Here is a 22,417-nt window from a genome sequence, read left to right as displayed (position 1 = left end):
TTTAATATGCTATAATAGTGTTCATTATTAACCTGATCAAGTCCACAGTCACCTAGGAGCTAAACCTTTGGGCACCCTCCTGAGCAATATTTAGGTTTAGGTGAATCTCTGACAATGGCTGTGGAGGATTATCTTGGTTATGTGAATTGGTATGATTGGTTGGTTTCTCAAGTCAGGGCTTCTCTGTAGCTTTGGAGACTGTCCGAGAACTAGCTCTTGTAGACCAGGCTGGGGGAAAACCCATCTTAACATGGGTAGGACCATTCCCTGAATGGGGATGCTCGACTGTATATAATGGAGATAGAACTAGAAGTCATCCTTGTCTGCTTCCTGACTGTGGATGTCACGTGACCAGCCACGGCAAGCTCCTGTTGCCTTGACTCCCTGCCGTGGTGGACTGTTCCCCTTGAACAGTGAGACGAAATAAACCCTTTCTCTTGCATTGCTTTTTGTTGGAGCGTTTTCTCACAGCCCAGGAGAATGACCTGAGACACATGACTCAACACCACTTTACCGCAGCATGCTACTCTTTCCGGATGTTTGGTGTCATAATAAGCGTTGGTGTGAGCAATCACTACGTGCTAGTGATCATGCTAAACGTTGTATAGCTCTTAGCATTTTGATTCACAGCAGCTCTCTGGGAGAAGTTCTGCTCTGATGTGCATTCTACCGGTGCGGAGCTCCCACGAAGTTCCTTAGTTCACACGACTACAGAGCCAAAGAGAGAGGGTCCAGATCCAGGTCTGTTTGCATTAATCGCATGCACCTTTAACTACCAGGGTATGCTTTTTGGTACAATGTAAAGAATGATTTATTGTGACAGATGAAGAAAAATAGTCACAAGATTCTATTAGTCTGAATGATGTAGAAGGGCTGTTTTGGTCAAAGCAGTAAATATTGGCAATTTCATAGTCCTATCAAATAACTCACAACTATGAAATGGATGGATTTTCTCTTTTTTAACTTAGTCTCTAGACACAATTATAAATTGATACTAAGTTTTCACATCATCCTGAAAACAAAGGCATCCCTTAATAACAGAGCAGGAACCACGGCCACCTTCTTTATATAGGCTTGATAGAAGATTATGGTTGGAATGAAAATGTCTTCGCAGGCTCTATTTGAATGCTTAGTCACAAGAGTGTGGAACTGTTTGTGGTTGTATCACTGGGAGTTGGGTTTGTGTTTTGTGTTTTTACTTATTTATTATGTATACAATGTTCTGCCTGCGTGCACACTTGCAGGCCAGAAGAGGGCACCAGATCTCATTATAGATGGTTTGGAGCCACCATGTGGTTGCTGGGAACTGAACTCAGGTCTTCTTGAAGAGCAGCCAGTGCTCTTAACCTCTGAGCCATCTCTCCAGCTCCCATGGGTTTGGGGTTTCAAAAGCCTGTGCCAGGCCCGGGCTCTCCATCTCTGCCTGCCTGCTGCCACCATACTTCCTGCCATGAAACCTCTGCCTCCTGAAGTTGAATGCTTCCTTTTAGAAGAGCTGCTTTGGTCATGGTGTCTTTTCACAGCAAGGGGAAAGCACAAACTTCCATCCACTCTCTGTTGGCTGTAGGTATACCATGCACACAGGCTGCACACAGGCTGCACACATGCTGCTCACAGGCTGCACACAGGCTGCACACAGGCTGCACTGCAGGTATACCATGCACACGGGCTGCACAGAGGCTGCACATGTTGGCCGCAGGTATACCACGCACACAGGCTGCACACATGCTGCACACAGGCTTGTCATGTTGCCTCATCTGGGACCAGATGCTCTAGGTTTCAGTGCCTCTTCTCTGAAGAGGAAGTCTTTGAGAGCCACTGAGATGGCTCAGAAGGTAAAGTTCCTGATACCAAGCCAATGATCTGAATTTGATCTCTGGAAACCAGGTGATAGGTTAGAACTGACTCCTGCTAGTCGTCCTCTGACCATACACACACACACACACACACACACACATACACACACACTTAACAGCAAGTCATTACAGAGTGACTTACATTTCTGTCTGCCCCATTACCCTGCAGCAGCAATTACATTGTTAACTCCACAGTCTCTGTGTGTACTGTGGACTACAATATAAATTCTTCCTTTCAAACCAGTATGATTTGGTTTCCGTGTGTGTGTGTGTGTGTGTGTGTGTGTGTGTACAAATTTGGGAGATCAAAGAATAACTTGCAAGACTTGGTTCTCTCCTCCCATGTGTGTCTCAGGGATGGAAGTAGGGTCCTGAGGCTTTGATGACTGGGTCTCTCCTTCCACGTGTGTCTTGGGAATGGAAGCAGGCTTTGATGGCTGGTGTTTTTACTCACTGAGTCTTCCAGACAGCCTAAAATCTTTCTTTTCATTTATATAAAAAGGGGCTTAAAATAAGTCTTTATAATAATAAAAGATAGGGGCTGGAGGGATGGCTTAGTACCTAAGACCACTTTCTGCTCTTCCTGAGTCCCTCATTCAGTTCCCAGCACCCATATCAGGAGGCATTAATTTAAAGAAATCTGCTCCAAAGGATGTGTTGCCTTGGCTTCTGTGGGTACCTGTACTCGTGTGAACATACCACATGCAGATACACATCTGTACACAGGTAAAAACAATACAAGTCAATCTTGAAAAAATACAAGTTTCAAACTTTTGTGGGGGGGACATTGAGACAGGGTTTCACCATGTAGTTTTGGCTGTGGATGAGCCTGGAGCTTATTTTGTAGACTCAACTGGCCTAGAACCCATAGAGGTCTGCCTGCCTCTGTCTCCCAAGTGCTGAGATTAAAGGTACGAGGCTCATCTTTTTAAAAGGAAAGAAATTCGAACCCATGTCTCAACATGGCTAACACCAAGGACGCTATGATAAATGAAATAAGTCAATTATGGGAAAGGGTGGTTGTGATTTCATCCAGGGGTCGGCAGTAATCTACTCACGGGGAGTGGAGCAACAGCTGCCGGAAAGTAGGGCTGGGGAGGCGTGGGGAACGGAGAGTCCAGAGCTGCAGTCTGGCAAGGAGCAGAAGCTCTGGAGGTGGGGTGCAGGACACGATCCGACTTCACACCGCTGAACTATACCCTTGGCATGGATAAGACAGTAAGCGCAGGAAGTGCTCTAAAGCACTGAGCAATCTCACACACCCCACTAACCGAGTTTTAAAATGAAATTTCTGTTCTTTGAAAGGCATTTTATGTTTATTGCATGGGGGAAGGGGTGTGCAGGGTGTGCACATGTCACAGCCCACACAGGAGAGAACGACTTGCAGGAATCTGTTCTCTCTTCTACCTGGGGGTCCCAGGAATCAAATCAAGGTTGTTGAGTTTGTTGCCAAAGGGCCTTTCCTGCTGAGTCAGGTCACCCAGGTATCAACCCAACTTCATGAGGAGCAGCTCGGGGTGGGCTTTCCCTCTCTCTATGGCAGGCTCTTTGGGGGTTGGATCAGGATGCAGAGAACTCAGGAGAGCAGTTCCAGGAGCTGCTTCCCGACTGCCTTAGGCCAGGGATTTGAGAGGTCTGCTGTGTGACGGGCAGACTGGGCAGGCGAGAACTCAGCCTGGCTGGTGGCTCACAGCACGTGAGGTCCCTGCAAAGCCCAGGCTTGAGGTTTGGGCCCAGGTCTGAAAGAAGAATAAGACAGAGGAAAGGGGGCTGAAAGAAGATGGCCTGGTACCCCAACCTGCACCTCTGGTCCAGGGTGGCCTTCTAGGTCTGAAGCATTTGTTAGCGCTATCTACCACAGACGTCATCCTTCTGATTTCAGAAACTGCACCTTTGATTTTAGCGATACTCGGGGTATGTCATGCCTCACTGAGATGCTGAGTCCACAAGGTAGCTGAAAGAACCTGGACAGTTTGTTCTGTTAAGCAAACCCTTCCCCCAGGCTGTGCTGGGGATGAGCTTGTGAATTAGATATGGCCTGAGACTTCGAATACTCTGTTAGGAAAGAGTCATGTAAGCAGTTATTACCCACTCCCACTTGAGAAACCTTCGGGCTTTACACTTTCTCAGCCCCCACACCCGAGGTGGCCAGGAAGACTGCTTGTCATCTCTCGGATTATCATCACAGGACTATGCTAATCTCCAATTTACTGACATTCAAGAAAAAAATAGAGGTAATGACCCTTATGACTTTTTATAAGTAGCCCTGCTCTGAGAAGCTGCAGAGTGAGCTGGATATAAACACAAAGGTTATGGTCAGAGGCCTAAATGTAGACAGCGGGAGAAGGAACTGAGACATTTTGAAGAAAAGCTACCACCTTGGTTCTGCTTAGAAGGAAGGAGAAATGGGATTTTAGTTAAATGTTCAATTAACTGGAAGTGAAAGACACACACACACCTATCAAAGAGAATGCCAGGCCTGTGTTCTGACACGAACTAACAGTAACTGAAGGAGTAAGTTGGGGAAAATACAAATTCAGTTTGGATACCTTAAATTTGAGGTGTGTGCTGGCCAGTTTTATGTCAATTGGACAGAAGCTCAAGTGTAGGAAAAGGCAATTCAACTGAAAAATGCCCCACACATTGGCCTATGGTACATTTTCTTCACTGATGATTGACGTGGGACTGTGGGCAACGCCACCTCTGGGCTGATGTTTCTGGGCGTGATAAGGAAACAAGCTGAGCAAGCTAGGAGCACACCAGTAAGCAGAACTCCTCCATGGTCTCTGTTCTGCGGCCACAGGCTCCCGCCCTGACTCCCTCAGGTGATGGACCACAAACTGTGAGATGAAATATATCCTTTCTTTCTCCAGCTGATGTTTATCAGAGCACTAGAAAGTCTAACTAAGATGAACTGTCTAGTGGGTGCCCAAGCAGAGATGCCAAAGAGCATTGGTACTTGTGAGAGGAGTCTAGGCTAGAGATGAATTCCATGTGTAAGACCGGACAGAATCACCCACATGCCTGTGCCAACCGTCTGAGTTACAGTCTAGAAAGTAGGGACTGCAGACATGAACAGGCATGGTGGCACGGGCCAGCACTTGAGACGGAAGGCAGAAGACAGCTCCGTGCAATGAGGAACAGCAACGGAGACAAAGGAATGATCAGCCAGAAGGCAGACAGCCTAAAGCCATCTCAAAGAGCAAGCCTCAGTCAGACTTGCGCACAAACCGGAATCTACCCCTCAATCTGTGGCCAAGTCACCAAGGACCCTGGGAAGAACATTGTTACGATCACTTTATTTTTGGGTTTTTGCTTTATTTTTTGAGATAAGATTTCTCTGCATAGTCCTGGCTATCCTGAAACTCGCTCTAGAGACCAAGCTGGCTTCAAACTCAGAGATCCACCTGCCTCTGCCTCCGGAGTGCATTTTTTTTAAAAAAAAGATTTATTTATTTATTATGTATACAACATTCTGCCTCCATGTATGCCCGCTCGCCAAGGAGGGTTCTAGATCTCAGTACAGATGGTTGTGAGCCACCATGTGGTTGCTGGGAATTGAACTCAGGACCTCTGGAAGAGTAGCCAGTGCTCTGAACCGCTGAGCCATCTCTCCAGCCCATTTTTTTTTTTTTTTTTTTTTTTTGAGATAGGGTCTTCATAGCTCAGGCTAACCTTGAACTCATTAGAAATACTCATCTTCCTGCCTCTACCTGTAGAGTACTGGGGCTCAGGTTTGTACCACCACTGTAGAGCCTTGAACTAAGCAAGCATTTTACATCCTAACCTCCATCCTCAGTCACAGAACAGATTTTGATAGAGGACTCAGACAGAAACTGGAGCCAACTCCTTGAAGTTGCGCTGTAAAGTACAGTCGTCGGTCAACTCACTCACATTCAGTGACACCTGCTGGTGGCTGTTTAGCCATAAGGACATAGCTCAGAACTGCCTTAGTCAGGCAACTGTACATGGGTACTCCATAGAGTTCTTAAAAACAAAAACCAAAAAACCCCAAAAAACAAAAACAAAAAAAACCACAACAACAACAACAACAACAAAACCACATTTTTCTGCCAGATGGCAAGACCTACTTTGCTGTGCTTGGAGTTTTTCAGCCTTGGTACCAATGACATCTCTGCAGGCTTTGTTTGTGGGGCTTTGTTATACACCATAGGGTATTTTCTAGCGTCCTTGGCTTCCCTTTAGGATTTATTCTTATTTCATGTGTATGGTTGTTTTGCCCTGTGTCTGTGCACTACGTGCCTGGTGCCCGAGACCACAAAGCATCAGATCCCCTGTAACTAAAGCTACAGACAACTGTGAGCTGCCACCTGGGTGCTGGGAATAGAACCCGAGTCCTCTGTCTGTGCTCTAACTGCTGAGCCACTCTCCGCACCCTTCTTGGCTTCTCTTTAGCAGCATCTTCACCTTGTCTTCCGAGGACAAAATCAGACCTGGCTGAGAACCTCTGGTTTGCTGCAACGGGACAGAAATCAGAGTTCATGAGTACAAACGCTAGGAGCTATTCAGGACGAGGCTGGGGACTCGCTTCTACTTTACAGAACCACGGTGTGGTTCAGATGAGAATGCTTGGCCCCCAGTTGGAACCGTTTGGGGAGGACTGGGAGGTGTGTCACTGGGACTGGGCTTTGAGGGTACAGAAGTCCACACTATTCCCAGTTAGCGCTCTCTCTTTTCCTCTGATTTATAGATCAGGATGTAAGCTCACTGCTGTGACAGTCATGGACTTTAGTACCCTTAGGAACAGAGAACACTAATTAAATGCTTTTTTTTTCTTGGTCATGGTATACTGTTTCTTCACAACAATAGAAAATATTAAAATACTTAAAAATTGTTGAAATATATATAATATATAAAAAATAGTTGAACAGTAACTGAGACACAAAGGCAATAATGAGTACAGGGAAAGAGATTGGGGATTTTAGCATCAAAAACTCTGGGAGTTATTAAAGACAGCAAGTGAGAGGGTTCGGAAGATAATGAGGCTGAGGGGCAGGAAGGACACCGAGTGCCCTCACTGTCACTGTGATCAGCCCGTCAGAGTGGCCAGCACGGCTTGCCCTTTCAGCTGCACAGATGCAGGTATGCGGTGGGTGATGGGGGGGGGGGGGAGACGCAGCTCAGCAGGCGACCACTGTGGTCAGCCCCTAGCACTGTGTAGATTAGGTGTGGTGAGACGGGGCTGTAATCCACGCCCTGTAGATTAGGTGTTGTAAGACGCGGCTGTAATCCATGCTGTGTAGATTAGGTGTGGTGAGGTGCAGCTGTAATCCACACAGGGTAGATTAGGTGTGGTGAGGTGAGGCTGTAATCCACGCCATGTAGATTAGGTGTGGTGCTTGAGGTGAGGCAGATCAGCTCATCCTCTTTAGTTTGCTCAAGGCCAGTCTGAGCTGGATGAGATCTTGTTTTGTTATTTTTTAATGGCAAAGGAAGATGAAGCACCTGCAACAAGGTGTTTGTTACTGTAATTTAAATGAGGAAGGGAAACAATACAGAAAGGAAGTAAGATCACAGGGTGGCAGGTCCTGGTAAAGGGGGGATTCAGCATAATAATAACCCGATTATGGCATCAGAATGGATGAGACCAAGATATATAACAGTGTGTTGCCAGAGGTGGGGCATGGTTGTGTACACCTTTACTCTCAGCACTCAGGAGGCAGAGACAGAGGCAGGTGGATCTCTGTGAGTTTGGGACCAGTCTAGTCTACATAGCAAACTCCAAGGCAGCCAGGGCTACACAGACCCTGTCTCAAAGAGAGAGGGGAGAGAAAGAAAGAAGAGAAGAGGAAAAGAGGATGCATGCACCAACTCCAGGCCCAGCGGTACAACAGATTCACCACCAGGTGTTAACAGAAGCAGTCTTTCTAATAACCCAGGTCCCAGAGCAACATTGTGAAGGAAGCATGCGGAGGACAGGGTAAGGATATATGGACTTCACAGATGGCTGGGAAGTTTCAGGAGTTTGGAAGTGAGACAAACAAGATGGAAAGATGTGGCTGCCAGTGGGTAGAGGGGAGCGTGGTAGTTGGGGCCTCTTGTGGCAATATATGCAAGATAAAGGGCATGAATCTGTAGTTCTGATGCTTGCACTGGTGCTGAGGTGTCGTATATCTGGGGTGTTCCCCAAATAGGCCAGTGAAATGTTTGTAGGAGTACATCAATAAAGGTTATGAAGGACAGGAGTTTTAGTAAAGTTGTGACTTTTTTAAGTGGCATTCTGAATGTCTCCTTCAGTGAATGTGACAATTCCCACAATTCCCTAAGCGCAGAACGGTCAGCACAGAGCACAACAGTAAAATACTCTTAGGATGCTATCTTTAACGGGATGGTAGGAGGGCACCCATCAGAACTATTTGCACAATCAACCAAGTGCTACTCTGACCCTCACCCGCTTGTCCACTGACCTCACCAGTAAGAATTTACCCAGCGCTAACTCTGTATTAGTCCTGAAAAACACAATCCAGTTATCAACATACAAAAAGGATTTTTTTTTATTGTGGAGTCATCTTGGGATTCCACAGGGACCCTAAGTCTCGTGTGGGATCCATACACTTGCCAGAGAGGAGAGGAGTCAGTAGCGTCACCAAGATTACTCCCACAGCAGCACTGCTTGGCAAGCTAATGCCGTCAGTCCCTCCACGTCACTTCTACTTCATCTGTCCTATACCTGCAAGAAACAGGAAAAACACCCGTGACTGCCTCTTAGTACTTTATTTTCTTTGATTTTTGGGATAGCATCTGCAGCCCAGGCTTATCTCAAAATCACAATTGTCTGGCCTTCGCCTCCCACATAGCCAGGACCACAGGGCGCACCACCATGCCCATCACCATAGCATCATCTGTTCTCTGACTTCCCACACTATCTACTCTCTCACAGGAGGACGTGGCTCACCTCTGTGTGATTCCAGACTCTGTGAGAGGGGTCCTATGTCCAGCCTGAAACATCTCCCAACCTGCTTGGGCTATCATGGCTCCATTGTCAATGCAGAATCTGGGGAAGAAGAGATAACAAGACTTGTAGCCTAAACACAGAAACCATTTATAACCGTAATAACGGGAAGAGAAGAACTCAAGACAAAGAGAAGGGTTCACCTCTCATCTGTTGCAAAGAGCCGGGCCCCTCGCTCCTGGCACATGGCTGCCATCATCTCCTGCAGCCTCGTGTTACCTGTGAAGAGACGGGAACCACAGAGAACTGAGGTCTGGCCGTCCCATTATCAAACCAGCTGTGCTCCTAGGACAGTTTACCAGGAGACCAAGGAAGAGGATGGGGAAGTACGGGAGAAGAGAAGAAAGAGATAATGCAGAGTATCAGGAGGAGGACGGTAGCAGGACTAAGGAGAAGCACTCTTCCCGGTGACACATACATCCAACTCCTCCTACGATGAGGGCCTCCTTGGAGCCACAGTGTGCCATGGCTCGCTCTGTGATCTCCACTAGCATTGCGAACACCGTTTCCTGTGGAGGACAGACAAGGGGAAGGCATCAGAGCAGCACCCCACCTGCGTTCTAGTTCAGCTCTACTCTAGAGCAAGTTTGCACCCCTGCACCCCAGCTTTTCACTCTTACCTGTAAGGAGAAACACAGGTCTTCAGGAGTGCACTCCCCCGTGGCCAGCATTCTCTGCGCTACATCCTGCAATTGAAGGGTCAACAACCCAAAAGATGAGCACCCTGGTGCGTGAGGCTTTCATGAAAACAAAAATTCCTGCATTCGGAAGGACCGCTGACTTCAGCACCACACACCCACATCGGCTGCTCATGTTTATGTTTGTTTTCGGGTCTTTTCCCCATGTAAGAAGGGACTGCTTTACCCTCCCTGTGCTCCTATCATCAGAACAGCACCCAGCACACAGAACCTGCTAAACGAATCTACCCAGCACTTATTATGAGTGAACACTTATGCAGGAAGTAAACTGAGCAGACAGACACACTGTTTCTAAGAGCGCGTGATCCTGTCTTACTCTCACCTCAATGAAAGACAGAATCCCCGAGAATGAGACATCCATCCCCTTCACAGTGTATGGCAGCTCAACTAGCTTCTTGCCTCTATGGAGAAATGAATGACGGCACTAAGTCTGGAGTCAGCTGGTGGCTCACCCTCTGAAGCCCCTCCCACATCTCATTAATACACTAGTGGCCAGTGCTCCTCACGTCCTCTCACCGCTTTGCCATCTGCTCGATGTTGTAGCCTGGACTTGGGTCATTGGAAATCTACCAGCAGAAGAAGAGAGAAGCAGAGACCCATGAACGCATCATGTAAAACGCATTCTTCTACACACGTGAATATACTCATCACTCTGGGGTTCCTCCTCAAATCAAAGTGAAGAAAAGCAATCAGCATTTACTTTCATAAATTGTACACGTACAGAGGAACAAGCACACTTGTAACAAGCAACAGATACATAAACGGTTAACTTTCTCCCTCTGCTAAGTCAAGTGGCAGGAACGGAACTCGATTCGCAAGAATCCCAATACCTACTTACTGCTCCCTGCCTTTTATTTCTTCTTGCTCCCCAGAAACACACCATACGCTCTCTACAGTCTCGAGGGCCTACCTTCAGCACGCGAGCAAAACGATCCAGGCAGTTTCCCACAGCAATATCAATAGTTTCCCCAAAGATGCGGTAACGATGTTCTGAGTAGGAAATCACCTAAGAATGATGAGAAGGCCCATGACACTTCAAGTCTATAAAGAGGAGTGTTTAGCTGTGTTCAGTAAGAAAGAAAAGCAAGCTGTCTAGTGGCTCATACCTGTAATTCTAGCACTGGTGAGGCTCAGACAGGCAGCCATGTTGAGCTACACAATGAGGTTTAAGGCCAGTCTAGACATAAAGCAAGACCCTGTCTCAAGAAAACCAAACCAGGAATCGGTAAAATGGCTCAGTAGGCAAAAACACTTCCCTAGTGAACCTAGAGACCTGAGGTCGATCCCTGGAACTCCTGAAGGTTGTTCCCTGATAAGCACATGTTCATGTCCATACACAAAAGTCACGTGGGTGGCCACATCTCACACATATCATACACACACAAAATAAATAAATCCAAATATGATCAAGATATTACATATATGTATGAAGTTGCCAAATTAAAAAAAAAACTATCAAAGAACCAACAAACCAGTGTTTACTTTGCAACACATACTAAAATTATAATGATACAGAGAAGATTAGCAAGGCCCATGCACAGATCATACTAACTCATGAAACGTCTGTATTATATAGACTAACCAACAAAAACTGCACAGATGCACAAACGCACGCACAGACACATACCAAAAACAAACCTTAAAAATAAGAATTCAAAACAGAGCTTGTTGTGGTGACCCACACAGGACATTCCGTAAGAAACAGAAAAAACAGGGCCAGGTGTGGTGGTGCAAACCTGTAATCTCAGTACTTGGGAGGAGTTAGGAAAACCAAAATGTCTACCATGGTGAGACCCTGTCACCAACAGCATAAAACAATAACAGCAACAACAATAGTAGGCTCGTGACCCCAGCTACTCAGGCTGAGGAAAGAGGACCGCGAGTCTGGGGCTGAGCTATCTGAAGACTCCGGCTCACAATTTTCTATTATTCCCCAGATCTGACGCTCTCTTCTGACCTTCCTTGTGCTCCTACATACATGCAGGCAAAACATCCAAACATGTTTTTAAAAAAGGCATTATCTTGAAGAATTAAATCCACATTCCTTTCCCTTTAAACTGTAGGAATAAAGTTCTAACATTTTAATTCTCCTCCAAAACTTGCAACTTTACACCTATATCATGTTTGCTATGGTATCTTAGGTCCAAAGAACCGGGTTCTGTCTTTACAGCTCCTACAACTCAGGTAGGATACCTTAGAAGTTGGATGGAGTATAAAGATTACTCTTAAATACCTGAGTATTTCCTCCGCTGACATACAAAACAGTTGGGTTCATGGCTCCAGTGATGAGGCGGCCCATTTCAATGTGGCCTATGCAGTGGTTCACACCCAGCAAAGGCTTATTCCACAGCTGGGCCACAGTACGGGCAACGACAGCTACAGAAGCCAATGGGGCCCCCATACCAGGACCTAACAGGGTACAAAAGGGAATTAGGAAGAGCAGCTGGAGAAAGCTGTGGGTCCACCCATACGCCTCCCTCACTGACCGTTCTCCCAGACTCGCCTTTGGTGTAAGCGATGCAGTCAATGTCCTGGGAGGTTAGCCCAGCCTCTGTCAGTGCCTCCTGCAGCAGGTCTAGGATAACTGCACGATGGTGCCTGGCTGTGTCACCTGGAAGGAATCCTAAGGAAAGGCATGCAGATAAGAACCGTAAGGAAGGCAGGTATTAGGCTGGTGCAAAGGGAACTGTGAATTTTAAATCATTATATCTAGGTTCAAACACATTTTGTTTTGTTTTATTGATTTTTATTGTGCTCTACATTTTTCCCTGCTCTCCTCTCCTTACTGTCTCTCCCCTCCCCTTCAAACCTCTCCTAAGGTCCCCATGTTCCCAATTTACTCAGGACTCTTGTCTTTTTCTACTTCCCCCAAAACACATTTTTATTAAACAAAGCAGGAACCATTTTAATCAACACAGTTTGCTAAGACACCAGTTTGTTAGTTGGGCATGGTGGTACACGCCTTTCATCCCAACACTCTGGAGGCAGAGGCAGGTGGATCTCTGTGAGTTCAAGGCTACCCTAGTCTCCAAACCTAGGATAGCCAGGGCTTTGTACAAAGACCTTATTTCAAAATCAAACAAAGAACAAAATAAACAAACAAAAACCAAGACAAAAAAAAAAAAAAAAAAAACAAAAACCAAAAAACCTGGTTTGTTTATCCCTGAAGCAAACTCTCAGCAAGCCCACCCTGCTGGCTGTGGAAATGTTTGATGCCCTGGTTATGCCACATGTAGTCAGACACTGTTCTGACTGGGCCCTTTCTGTTTATCAACACTGACTGCAGGACAGTTCATCTCAATGGCTTGCTAAGTGAACTTTCTCAAGTGCAATGGTTTCGCTGGGAATCAGACATCAGTGACTGGAAACTTTTTTTGGTAAAGGTTTGGCTTTGGGAAGAGCTTTGGGGCCATTAAGCTGGTTGTGGCCACTTTGCTACAGAATCAACTATTTGCCGTTGTCAGTCTGATTGGGAAATGGTTCCTGGATGAGAGCAGAAGACAATGGCTGTTTATGAAGCATCAACTTACTGAGCTTTTTAAAAAGGACATCCCAACTGGCTTCAAATATCCAATGATCACTGAATGTACACCCCAAGCAAGTTTTTCTGTAGCTGTAAGATCGGCTTCCACAGCTGCTCACAACAAACACGTCATAGTCAACTTGTAACAGCCAGCTATTACAGGGTCCTGTTCCTTAGCAGTTCCAGGGGCCAAAACGTTATGTATTGTTGGTGTTTCAAATGTATCCACTGCCCCCCCCCAAAGTAATTCACTACCTATTTATTTAGAGATAGGGTCTTGGAAGGTAGCCCTGGCTGGCCTGGAACTCGCTGTATAGACAAAGCTGGCCCCAAACTCAAGAGATCTACCTGCTTCTGCCTCCTGGACGGATTACAGGTTTGGGCTCCCGTGATAAATGCATGTTAAAAGGAGGTATCATAACACCGCAGAACGTATTCTAGCTACTAATCATAGCACATGCCTGCAGTCCCAGCACACGGAGGAGGGAGAGGGAGAATGAGAACGAGCGACTATACATTTACTCCAGCATCAAACAACAAATGTTAACAATGCAAAAACTGCGATTACTGTGTACCGACCTATTAGAAGTAAAAACCAACAAAACTATCTTAATAAAGTAGAAAAAGAAAATCCCTTTACTCACCTAGGTTTTAAGACAGTGTCTTTTCAACCTCCCAATTTTGAGACAAGGTCACACATAACCCAAGATGGCCTTAAACTCAAACCCGCTTCTCTCCGCCTCCTGCTATGATTATATATTGTACCACAACTAAGTTTTCTTTCCAACCTCTATACAGGCTACGTAGGTTTTCTGGAGATGCCCACGTTCACATATAGCCTTCATAATCAATTCAGTTTATACAGACTTCCTACCCTTCAGTGACTTTCTCTGCAATCAGACAGAACTGCACACAGGTCACATTGTTGAACTTAGCATATAATAACTTCAGCGCTACAACTGTCAGGAGCATACCCTTTAACTAAAGGAACCCAGGCCCAGTGCACAAGAGTGAGTTCTAAACACACATATATTCTACTATGTAACCTGGAACATCACAACTGTTTGGGGAGTCTTTACAGGTACATGCAGCTTATGAGTGTGGGTGCTTTGGGAGAGGGCATAAGATACAATTTGTAAATAATCTTAATTTAGAATTGTGCTGTGTCCGGTGCTTTTACATAGTTCTCAAAACCCACTGAAATCATTTCCACTCTGAGAGTAGTGAAAAACAGACAGCTACGAAATACAGTAACTTCTGATATCCGCCCTGCTGTCCTTTCGGTCATCCTAAACAATGATGTTTATCATGCGGTAGTGTAAAGCAATCTCTGTGGGCGACTACAGAGCGGCCTCGGAACACTTATTTTCGAATGCTTAGCATTTAAAAGGTGCTCAATAAAACCTCAAAACAACCGGGAGTGGTGGCTCACATCTTTTACCCCAGCACTCAGGAGGCATAAGCAGACAGATCTCTATGAGTCCAAGATCCTTAGCTGGGCCCGGCCTGGCGCGAACCCGCCGCGCGCTCACCCGTGCCCGGGGCCGTGACGTAGGTGCGCCGCGGGTTCGCCAGCACCGTGCCGTCGCGCACCACGCCCACACCGATCTTGTTGGCGCTGCCTTCGAACCCCAGCACGGCGGGCATGGTGCCCGACGCGGGATCCCGGGTGCGGGACTAGTCGGAACCGGCACCACCGCGAACAGCCCCGAACCGAGCGACGGGCCTGCGGGCGCCAGAAGTGACGTCACGAGGTGCCAGGCGGACCAATCACCGCGCTCCCGACCTACGCCGGGAGGACGGCTCGGGTCACGTGACCACACCAGGGTCCCACGTGGGAACGGGCAGGCTCCCTTCTTTGTGCTGTGCGGGGCTCCCGGGGAGGCCAGGTAGCAGGTTCGGCCAGCTTGCTCGCTGCGGGGCCTCACGGGGACTGCGGGGCGCGTGGCGGGAAGACCGGGTGAACGAGGCCCCGCGGTGTGCGAACGCCCGAGGGATGAGGCTCTCCTCGCGTTTGATTTCGCCGTTTCTTATCTGCAGGCAGCGCAGTAAACACTGCTTCGGTGCGCCAGGCGCCTAAGGGCTTTTGTCACCGGGATGCCAAAGCGTGGGAAGAAAGCGGTAGCAGAAGACGGGGAAGAACCCAAGTCAGGTAAGAAGATGAAATGATCCCGTGGACGGCCCCATCCCCCAACCCCGGCAAGTTTACGACTCTACTAGACACGGTAAATATGGACCAAGTTACACTGCAGGAGCCCGAGAAGTTGGGTAACTAGTGCACCTCGTGGGACTATAGTTAACACTGGCCCGAAGTTGGAAACCACCAGCTCTTACTTTGTTTTATAGAGCCAGAGACCAAGAAGAGTAAAGGGGCAGTAAAGAAAAACGAGAAAGAGGCCGCGGGAGAGGGCCCTGTCTTGTATGAGGACCCTCCAGATCAGAAAACCTCACCCAGTGGCAAATCTGCCACTCTCAAGATATGCTCCTGGAATGTGGATGGGCTTCGAGCCTGGATTAAGAAGAAAGGTTTAGATGTGAGTACAATTCAGGAGGGAAGTAGACCTTCCTTGGTAGACTAGTCTTAAGAATTAATCATCTTGGGGCTTGGTTGGTGATGGTGGTGCTCATCTTTAATTCCAGCACTCTGGAGGCAGAGGCAGGCAGATCTCTGTGTGTTCGAGGCCAGCCTGGTCTACAGAGTGAGTTCCAGGACGTCAGGGCTACACAGAGAAACCCTGTCTCCAACTCCCCCCCCCCCCAAAAATCTTGTTTTGAATCCAGAGGAAGCTGTTTTTCTCTTGTCTGTAGTTTGGGGGACGAATGTCTATTCCTTCAGTCACAATCTCCTTGTTTATATCCTTTTTAACTAATCGCTAGAATATTGGGGTAAAAATCTTTGGGTCTCTAGTGCGGCCTCATTCCCAACTACTAAAGATCTAAGTGGGGGTGGGGCTTGAGAAGGTTCAGCAGTGAATACTTTGCCAGGCTCCGAATGTTCAACACATACGAGTCCCATTGTCAGTCACGTGTGTATCCTTTTGCTTGAATTCTTTATGCACAGGGACTCCATCCTGTGTGTGGTATGTAGCACATACGATTTTAACTTTTCATGTTTGCATTCAGTGGGTAAAGGAAGAAGCACCAGATATCTTGTGCCTCCAAGAAACCAAATGCTCAGAGAACAAACTCCCAGCTGAACTTCAGGACCTGCCTGGACTCGCCCATCAGTACTGGTCGGCTCCATCAGACAAGGAAGGATATAGTGGTGTGGGTTTACTTTCCCGCCAGTGCCCACTCAAAGTCTCTTATGGCATTGGTGAGACCCTATTGGTTTTCATGTCTGAATATTCTTTGGCCAGTTGTTAACTCTGTTAATTCTCAAATTTTTTTCTTAATGGTTTATTTCTGTAGGTGAGGAAGAACATGATCAAGAAGGCCGGGTGATTGTGGCTGAGTTTGAGTCCTTTGTCCTGGTAACAGCCTACGTCCCCAATGCAGGCCGGGGTCTGGTAAGACTGGAGTACCGACAGCGTTGGGATGAAGCCTTTCGCAAGTTTCTGAAGGACTTGGCTTCCCGAAAGCCACTTGTGCTATGTGGGGACCTCAATGTGGCTCATGAAGAGATTGACCTTCGAAACCCCAAAGGAAACAAAAAGAATGCTGGCTTCACTCCCCAGGAGCGCCAAGGCTTTGGGGAGCTGCTGCAGGATGTCCCGCTGGCTGACAGCTTCCGGCATCTCTACCCCAGCACCGCCTATGCGTACACCTTTTGGACTTACATGATGAATGCTCGGGCTAAGAATGTTGGTTGGCGCCTCGATTACTTTTTGTTGTCGCACTCTCTTTTACCTGCATTGTGTGACAGCAAGATCCGCTCCAAGGCTCTCGGCAGTGACCACTGTCCCATCACCCTCTACCTCGCCCTGTGATACCCGCTGAGATACCTATGCCTGGCAAATAGCCTCCTCTCCCTGGTACACTTTTAATAGGTGTCCTTTAGACCCCAGGGTTTTGTTTTTATATCTGTCCCCCCCACCCCATTTTAAATGTTAAACCAAACATTGGGTTCCTTTGAACACTCGAAGTAAAAATAAAAAGGCCCTACTTTCAACTTGGCTATCTTTTGTTTTCCCTTTGTGAATCTACAAACTCCCTTTTTTACTTTTTCATGCACAAAAGTTGTTTGAATGGGAAAGGTTAGAGTCATGACATTATTTATTTACAAGCACAGATGAATCCCTAACCTCTCCTGAGACAGTGACCCTACCTCAGCCCAGTTCAGTACTGCAACTGGAAGTATGGAAAGTCAGGAGTAATTCAGGGAAATACAGAATTAGGGGACCATATTCCATATTAAATAGTTCTATATACATCAGTTCCTGTAGTTCTGTACAGAGCAGGGGCTGACTCCACCCCACAGGACAAGTGGGGAGAAGGGACTGAGGGTACTGAGGCCAGAGCCAGTCCCTGGTGAAGTGCAATAGCAGCAGCAAGGTCCTAATGGTGCACAAGAGGGAGGGGAACACCCCCCCACTTCCCACCCCCACCCTGCCCTGGAATGTCTAAGGTCAGGAATGGTTCTCAGGGAGCACATACAGGAAGGACATGGCTAGAACCATCTTTAGGATCCCGGCTTTGGGGCAACATTTTGCCTATTTACCCTAAACAGCAACCCTTGGAGGAAAGCAGACAGCCAGCAATGGTCTTACCTACCCTTCCAAACCTAAGTAAGGGACTGGTTCCTTCCCACCTCTCCCCAGGGAAGAGGGAGGCAGCTGCTTGGCTTCCTTGCAGAAGTCCACAGAGAGCCTTTTGTAGTGTTACTGTTGTTACCAGGCAGCCGCCAGGCACATACTAGATCAAGGGGCTCAGGAGAAGTTCTGGACAGGATGGCTGACCTTCATACAGGCCCAATAAAGGGCCCGGCCCAAACATAGAACAGCCAGCAAAATGACAAATGCCCAGGCTGCGTAGATCCCTCCATATCGCTGTGCAGGCTTCCATGTGCCAAACTGACAGACGAGGAAAAAGAAAAAGAAGAGGTTACCTTTGGTGTCTATTGCTGCAAAGTCTTAAAGCAGTGATAAAACGCCAACTCTGTCTCTGTTCCCTAGGCACTTGTAACCACCTTCAGGGGTTTTTCCCAGGTTCCCTCCTGCCACCCCAGACATTTGACCATAGTTTTCACTTGCTCATCTCTCCAGAGAGGAAGACCTACTTCTTGTTCATTAGCTACCTTTAACTTTAGTGTACCTGGACCTGGAAATGCTCCCCACTGACAAGGGCCTTATGTAACCAGTCTGAGCAGCCTCAAATCCAGTAGTTGAGAATGACCTTAAAATCTTATCCTCCTGGGTGCTGGGACCTATGCTTGCACCACTATGCTCAGATTATATGGTGCTGAGATCAAACCCAGGGCGTCATGCATGCTAGGCCAACACTTTTATCAGTAAAACCACATCGGAACTGGCAGCAATTCACTCCCTGATTTCGTATCATAGACGGGGTCTTGATGCCTCTATTCTTGGATTCAAGGCCATACCCCAACACCCAGCTCTTTCACCATTCTCAGATCTTAGCCCGATGAGGCAGATACGAGGTCTGTGTCAAGACTACTCACAGCAAGGCCAGTGGCAGTGACTGCCAAAAGTAAACCAAGCAAGAAGCAGCAGATACATCTCTTCCGAGGATATCTGCGGCCAATAGAAGACCTGTGGGGAGCCAACAGAAATGGTGATTTAGAATAGCCCTGTTGACTTTACACCATGCATTACCCAGTTACCAGTGCAATGGCTAACCACTTACACTTTCCTGCAGTGAGGACATCGTGCCAAGGTTCGGTCGGTGAATTCTGTCCACTATGGAAAAAGAAAAACAACCATAGCAAGAAGGCTCTCCTGCAATGAGAACCCTGAGGCAAGGAGGAGGACGACAAATGAGAACAGGACAGTCTTGGTCAGGAGTTACTACTATTCCTAGTACTTGCCTCCTCCAGGGTTTCCCATATCCCTCCTCACCAGAAACGTATTCTTGCAATGTCCACAGATGACCCTGACACCCATTGGCTGTGGTTCTGGACTCAGAGGTCCTGGATGCACAGGCCCTAGGTTGATGATTCTTTTGCTATACAGGGGGAAAAGTATGTTTTTAAAAGTTCTTAATTTTAACTGGATCTGATGACACACAGAGTCCCAGCACTTGGGAGGTGTAGGCAGGACGACAGTAATTGGAGGTGCTGCAAAGATCTTCCTGCCTCCACCGCACAGGTGAGGGACTGACCACAGGCATGCACCTCCACCGCACAGGTGCGGGGACTGGATCACAGGCATGCACCTCCACTGCACAGGTGCGGGACTGACCACAGGCATGCACCACCTTGCCCAGCTTCAGCTTTTACTTTGTTTTATTGCTTTTTTCTTTACAGTTTGCCCAAGTATAGCCTTCCCACCTTATGTCTCTTACCAGTAGGGCCGAGGGCAGGCAATCCGCTGGGAAGTCACTTTGCAGATAAGGAGACAATTACAGGGGCATCGAACATACTTCTTTCCTGGGGGTGCATTCTTGATGGGCTAGGGAACAATGAAAGAAAGAACAATGGGTATATCAGCAAAAAAGCCTGTTATCCCAACCCTCTCCAAGAACATCACCGAGAAAGGAAAAGTTAGGCATTTAAGAAAAACAAATGTTGCCAGCATAGTCTGTCTGTGACTTCAGCACTCAGGAGGCTGCAGAGTCTGAGGGAAGCCTGGATCATGGTGAGACTGTCTCACAAAAACAAACAAGAGAATCCCAAAATACAAGAATCAAAAGCCACTACAACAACTGCCAGTGAGAAGTACACTTCAGCGAGAGCTAGTGGGCACTTTCTCTGATGACGGCGTCTGAGGAAATGGCCGGTGAAGATCCAGGAACTGAAAGTGGGTTCAGGAAGAGGTCTTCAACAGGGTCTAGAGCCGGAAAGAGGATCCCGGAAACAAGGCCTGCTTTGCAGACAGGTATAACTCACGGTGGCTTCGTTGCAGACACCACATTTCACTACATGCTGATGCATCTTGCCTTCCACGTTGATCGGAGACTGACAGACTCGACAGGTAATCATGGGGGCGCTCCCACTATCCGGGCTAGTCAGGGGTGAGTAGGGGGGTGGGTCCTCTCCCGGCAGCACGGCTGGGTGCCCCTCGGGGAACGGGGGGAATGCTGAAGAGGAAGCAGACAAACCCACTCATCATGCGGACACTTCCCACGGATGCCTCGCGGGTGACAGGTGCCATGGAGCCGCCCCTGGCGACGGTGCAGGCTCCGCCCCCGACCCCGGCCCGATCCGCCCCTGGGCCACAGTGCACCTCCGACCGCCGGCTTACCCTGGGGCGGGGCATGTTTACCGGCTCCGTACGGAGGTGCGGAGGGCGTCAGGCCTCCACCGGGCCCGGTCGCGCTCCCGCCCGGGCCCGCCAAGCCGTTGCCTCCAGCGCCGCCGTCGCCGGGCTCGGACAGCAGCGGGGAGCGCTCTCCGTCCGCCGCCATGGCGCCTCGCGCTCAGCCAGCGACCAGCAGCCGCCGCCGCCGTCGCTACCGCCGCCGCCGCCGCTACCGGGTCCTCACGGCGCCTGCGCGCCGCCCCGCCCCGCCCCGCTCACGTGACAGCGGGCCCCGCCCCTCCGCGCTGCCATTCGTGGAGGGAAACCAGTTCCCAGTTTGCGAGGGAGCGCTGCTGCGCCATTGGACGGCGGAGCCGCGCGTCCCGGTCACGTGACCCGCCCGTAGCCGCCGAGTCCGTAAACACCGCACGTGACTGCAAGTTGTGCGAGCTATTGGAAGTGCGGGCATCGCGCTACCTGCGCCCCAGTGGGCGGCCGCCCTGCACGCGTCACATGCCCAGCCTGTCGCGTGTCTCCCGGGGGACGCCGACCGAATTTAGCGCCACAAACGTGCGGCCGGGCTGGGTGTCCCGGCCTGCAAGGAGAGCCACCTCCGGGAGCGTGGCCCGGGCCCCGCGGAGATTGGTGCCTGTAAATGCATAGAAGCAAAGAGACGTCCTGGACCAGACAAGGTGAACCGGAACGCAAGTGGGCGGGGCACCGGAAAGATGTCTTTCTACTTGAACGCACTTACTGCCAAGTTACAGGAGCCTAGTTCGGTACCCAGGACCCTCCCAGGGCGGTTGCTACCTGCACCGCCAGCTCCAGGGTATCCAGTGCCAATTTATGCCCTATGTGGGCACCCAGCACCCAGACACATACGCTTTATGTGAGTGTGCACGTACACATACATAAAAGTCAAGCCACCCAAAATTTATAAAAGAGCAGGTCACAGTGTAGGACTGACAGGGGGATCAGACGTTCAGGTTTGGTGAAAAGTTCAGGCCTGAGCTACAGGGAGACTGCCTCAAAACCTATTAAGGTGGGCGTACTGGTTAGGCCCGCGTCAGTCCTCTGGAGGCTGAGGTTGGCTGAGGCAGGGGGATCGTGAGCTTGAGACCAATCTGACTCAAATGAATGATGCTCTTCCTGCAGGTGGTATCTGGTGCTCAGTGGTAGCCATGCTGGAAGCCCTAGGTTCCCTTTCAGCACCTAAAGAAAGTAGTAATAATTGATCCTTTTTTTTAAAGTGGAAATTGGACCCAGGGCACAAATATGCTAGAAAAGTGCTCGGCTACCTGTCCTTTTTCAATTTTGAGACAAGGCCCTGGCTTGAAACTTGGTGATTCTGCCAAGGCCTTCTGGGTAATTGAGATTGCAGGCACTTGCCACTATACATGGCTGTGAAATTATTATTTCTACAAATGTCTCTACCAGGATTCAAGTTGGAACTGACTTGAAAGCCTCCTCCTAGAGGATTAGCTCTTATGGTGTCTCAAGGTGCCATGCAAGCTGCCAAGAAAAGCAATTAAAAACCCTAATCAGCTGTAAAGCCTACAAGCAACAATGACCAGCACAGCAATACTAGGGGCAGTGGTGGCACTTGTATCTCAAGGGAAACAGCCACCTAATGGACTTTACGTCTGGAATTGTGTGGTAATATAAACTTTGTCAACTGCCTGTAGCTGGTGAGTCACGGACCCTAGTGGAAAGCCTGCTGCTGCTGCCCTCCTAAGCCAGTACAATTCCTAGCAGCATTCAAAATACCTACCCAGATGTCCCTTTGCAGCAGATGGAGGCCACTACAGTGATCCATAGCTGATGAAAACGCAAAGAACCGCGGTCTGTGGTGTGCCTCTCTCCAGCCGATACACCTGTAGCACAACCCTTGAGAGGACCAGGATGCCGTACAGTAGGGTCTTCTGTATATGACATTGGCACCCATGAAATCTTAACAGTTATTGCCTAAATAACCCCTGCACAGTGCCGATGCCAGCTGACAGCAAAGC

At 48.5% G+C, this 22,417-nt stretch overlaps 3 protein-coding genes and 1 pseudogene across 9 annotated transcripts; 2 read left to right on the top strand and 2 right to left on the bottom strand.

The window, feature by feature from the left end:
- Window positions 1–8,344: 8,344 nt before the first annotated feature.
- On the bottom strand, window positions 8,345–14,781 carry LOC119800046 (O-sialoglycoprotein endopeptidase). The gene is made up of 11 exons (XM_038310060.1): window positions 14,583–14,781; window positions 12,031–12,150; window positions 11,761–11,936; window positions 10,438–10,533; window positions 10,044–10,093; window positions 9,850–9,928; window positions 9,450–9,515; window positions 9,248–9,338; window positions 8,973–9,048; window positions 8,773–8,871; window positions 8,345–8,547 (listed from the first exon to the last, which is right to left on the bottom strand). Exons 1-11 carry the CDS (start codon window positions 14,695–14,697, stop codon window positions 8,508–8,510), a joined length of 1,008 nt encoding a protein of 335 aa, XP_038165988.1. The 5' UTR covers window positions 14,698–14,781; the 3' UTR covers window positions 8,345–8,507.
- Window positions 11,002–11,101, top strand: LOC119800549 (annotated as a pseudogene).
- A 71-nt stretch (window positions 14,782–14,852) lies between the features above and the next one.
- On the top strand, window positions 14,853–17,161 carry Apex1 (apurinic/apyrimidinic endodeoxyribonuclease 1). 2 transcript variants are annotated; one of them, XM_038310515.2, is made up of 5 exons: window positions 14,853–14,939; window positions 15,091–15,202; window positions 15,397–15,584; window positions 16,174–16,366; window positions 16,462–17,161. In XM_038310515.2, exons 2-5 carry the CDS (start codon window positions 15,148–15,150, stop codon window positions 16,977–16,979), a joined length of 954 nt encoding a protein of 317 aa, XP_038166443.1. In that variant the 5' UTR covers window positions 14,853–14,939; window positions 15,091–15,147; the 3' UTR covers window positions 16,980–17,161. The 2 variants fall into 2 exon arrangements, with proteins under 2 accessions (XP_038166443.1, XP_038166444.1); XM_038310516.2 differs by having other exon boundaries at window positions 14,863–14,946.
- An 86-nt stretch (window positions 17,162–17,247) lies between these two features.
- On the bottom strand, window positions 17,248–20,635 carry Pip4p1 (phosphatidylinositol-4,5-bisphosphate 4-phosphatase 1). 6 transcript variants are annotated; one of them, XM_038310517.1, is made up of 7 exons: window positions 20,412–20,635; window positions 20,057–20,247; window positions 19,513–19,619; window positions 19,068–19,173; window positions 18,856–18,961; window positions 18,671–18,761; window positions 17,248–18,062 (listed from the first exon to the last, which is right to left on the bottom strand). In XM_038310517.1, exons 1-7 carry the CDS (start codon window positions 20,572–20,574, stop codon window positions 17,951–17,953), a joined length of 876 nt encoding a protein of 291 aa, XP_038166445.1. In that variant the 5' UTR covers window positions 20,575–20,635; the 3' UTR covers window positions 17,248–17,950. The 6 variants fall into 6 exon arrangements, with proteins under 6 accessions (XP_038166445.1, XP_038166447.1, XP_038166446.1 ...); XM_038310519.1 differs by having other exon boundaries at window positions 20,433–20,635; XM_038310518.1 differs by having other exon boundaries at window positions 18,856–18,908; window positions 20,412–20,634.
- Window positions 20,636–22,417: the final 1,782 nt, after the last annotated feature.

Source organism: Arvicola amphibius, chromosome 13 (assembly GCF_903992535.2).
Source record: "Arvicola amphibius chromosome 13, mArvAmp1.2, whole genome shotgun sequence".
In the NCBI taxonomy this organism is placed as follows: Eukaryota; Metazoa; Chordata; class Mammalia; order Rodentia; family Cricetidae; genus Arvicola; species Arvicola amphibius.
The sequence above is the reverse complement of the archived record's forward strand: the minus strand, read 5'-3'. Positions and strand labels throughout refer to the sequence as shown.

Coding starts and splice junctions, on each gene's coding strand:
- LOC119800046 (XM_038310060.1), bottom strand. CDS start 14,697: ATGCCCGCCGTGCTGGGGTTCGAAGGCAGCGCCAACAAGATCGGTGTG. Junction 9,516..9,849: donor GGATTCTGTCTTTCATTGAG/GTGAGAGTAAGA, acceptor CTTCAATTGCAG/GATGTAGCGCAGAGAATGCT. Junction 8,548..8,772: donor GAGTCTGGAATCACACAGAG/GTGAGCCACGTC, acceptor TGTTTCTTGCAG/GTATAGGACAGATGAAGTAG.
- Apex1 (XM_038310515.2), top strand. CDS start 15,148: ATGCCAAAGCGTGGGAAGAAAGCGGTAGCAGAAGACGGGGAAGAACCC. Junction 15,585..16,173: donor TTAAGAAGAAAGGTTTAGAT/GTGAGTACAATT, acceptor GTTTGCATTCAG/TGGGTAAAGGAAGAAGCACC. Junction 16,367..16,461: donor CAAAGTCTCTTATGGCATTG/GTGAGACCCTAT, acceptor TTATTTCTGTAG/GTGAGGAAGAACATGATCAA.
- Pip4p1 (XM_038310517.1), bottom strand. CDS start 20,574: ATGGCGGCGGACGGAGAGCGCTCCCCGCTGCTGTCCGAGCCCGGCGAC. Junction 18,762..18,855: donor TGTCCTCACTGCAGGAAAGT/GTAAGTGGTTAG, acceptor GGCTCCCCACAG/GTCTTCTATTGGCCGCAGAT. Junction 18,063..18,670: donor TCACTGCCACTGGCCTTGCT/GTGAGTAGTCTT, acceptor CTCGTCTGTCAG/TTTGGCACATGGAAGCCTGC.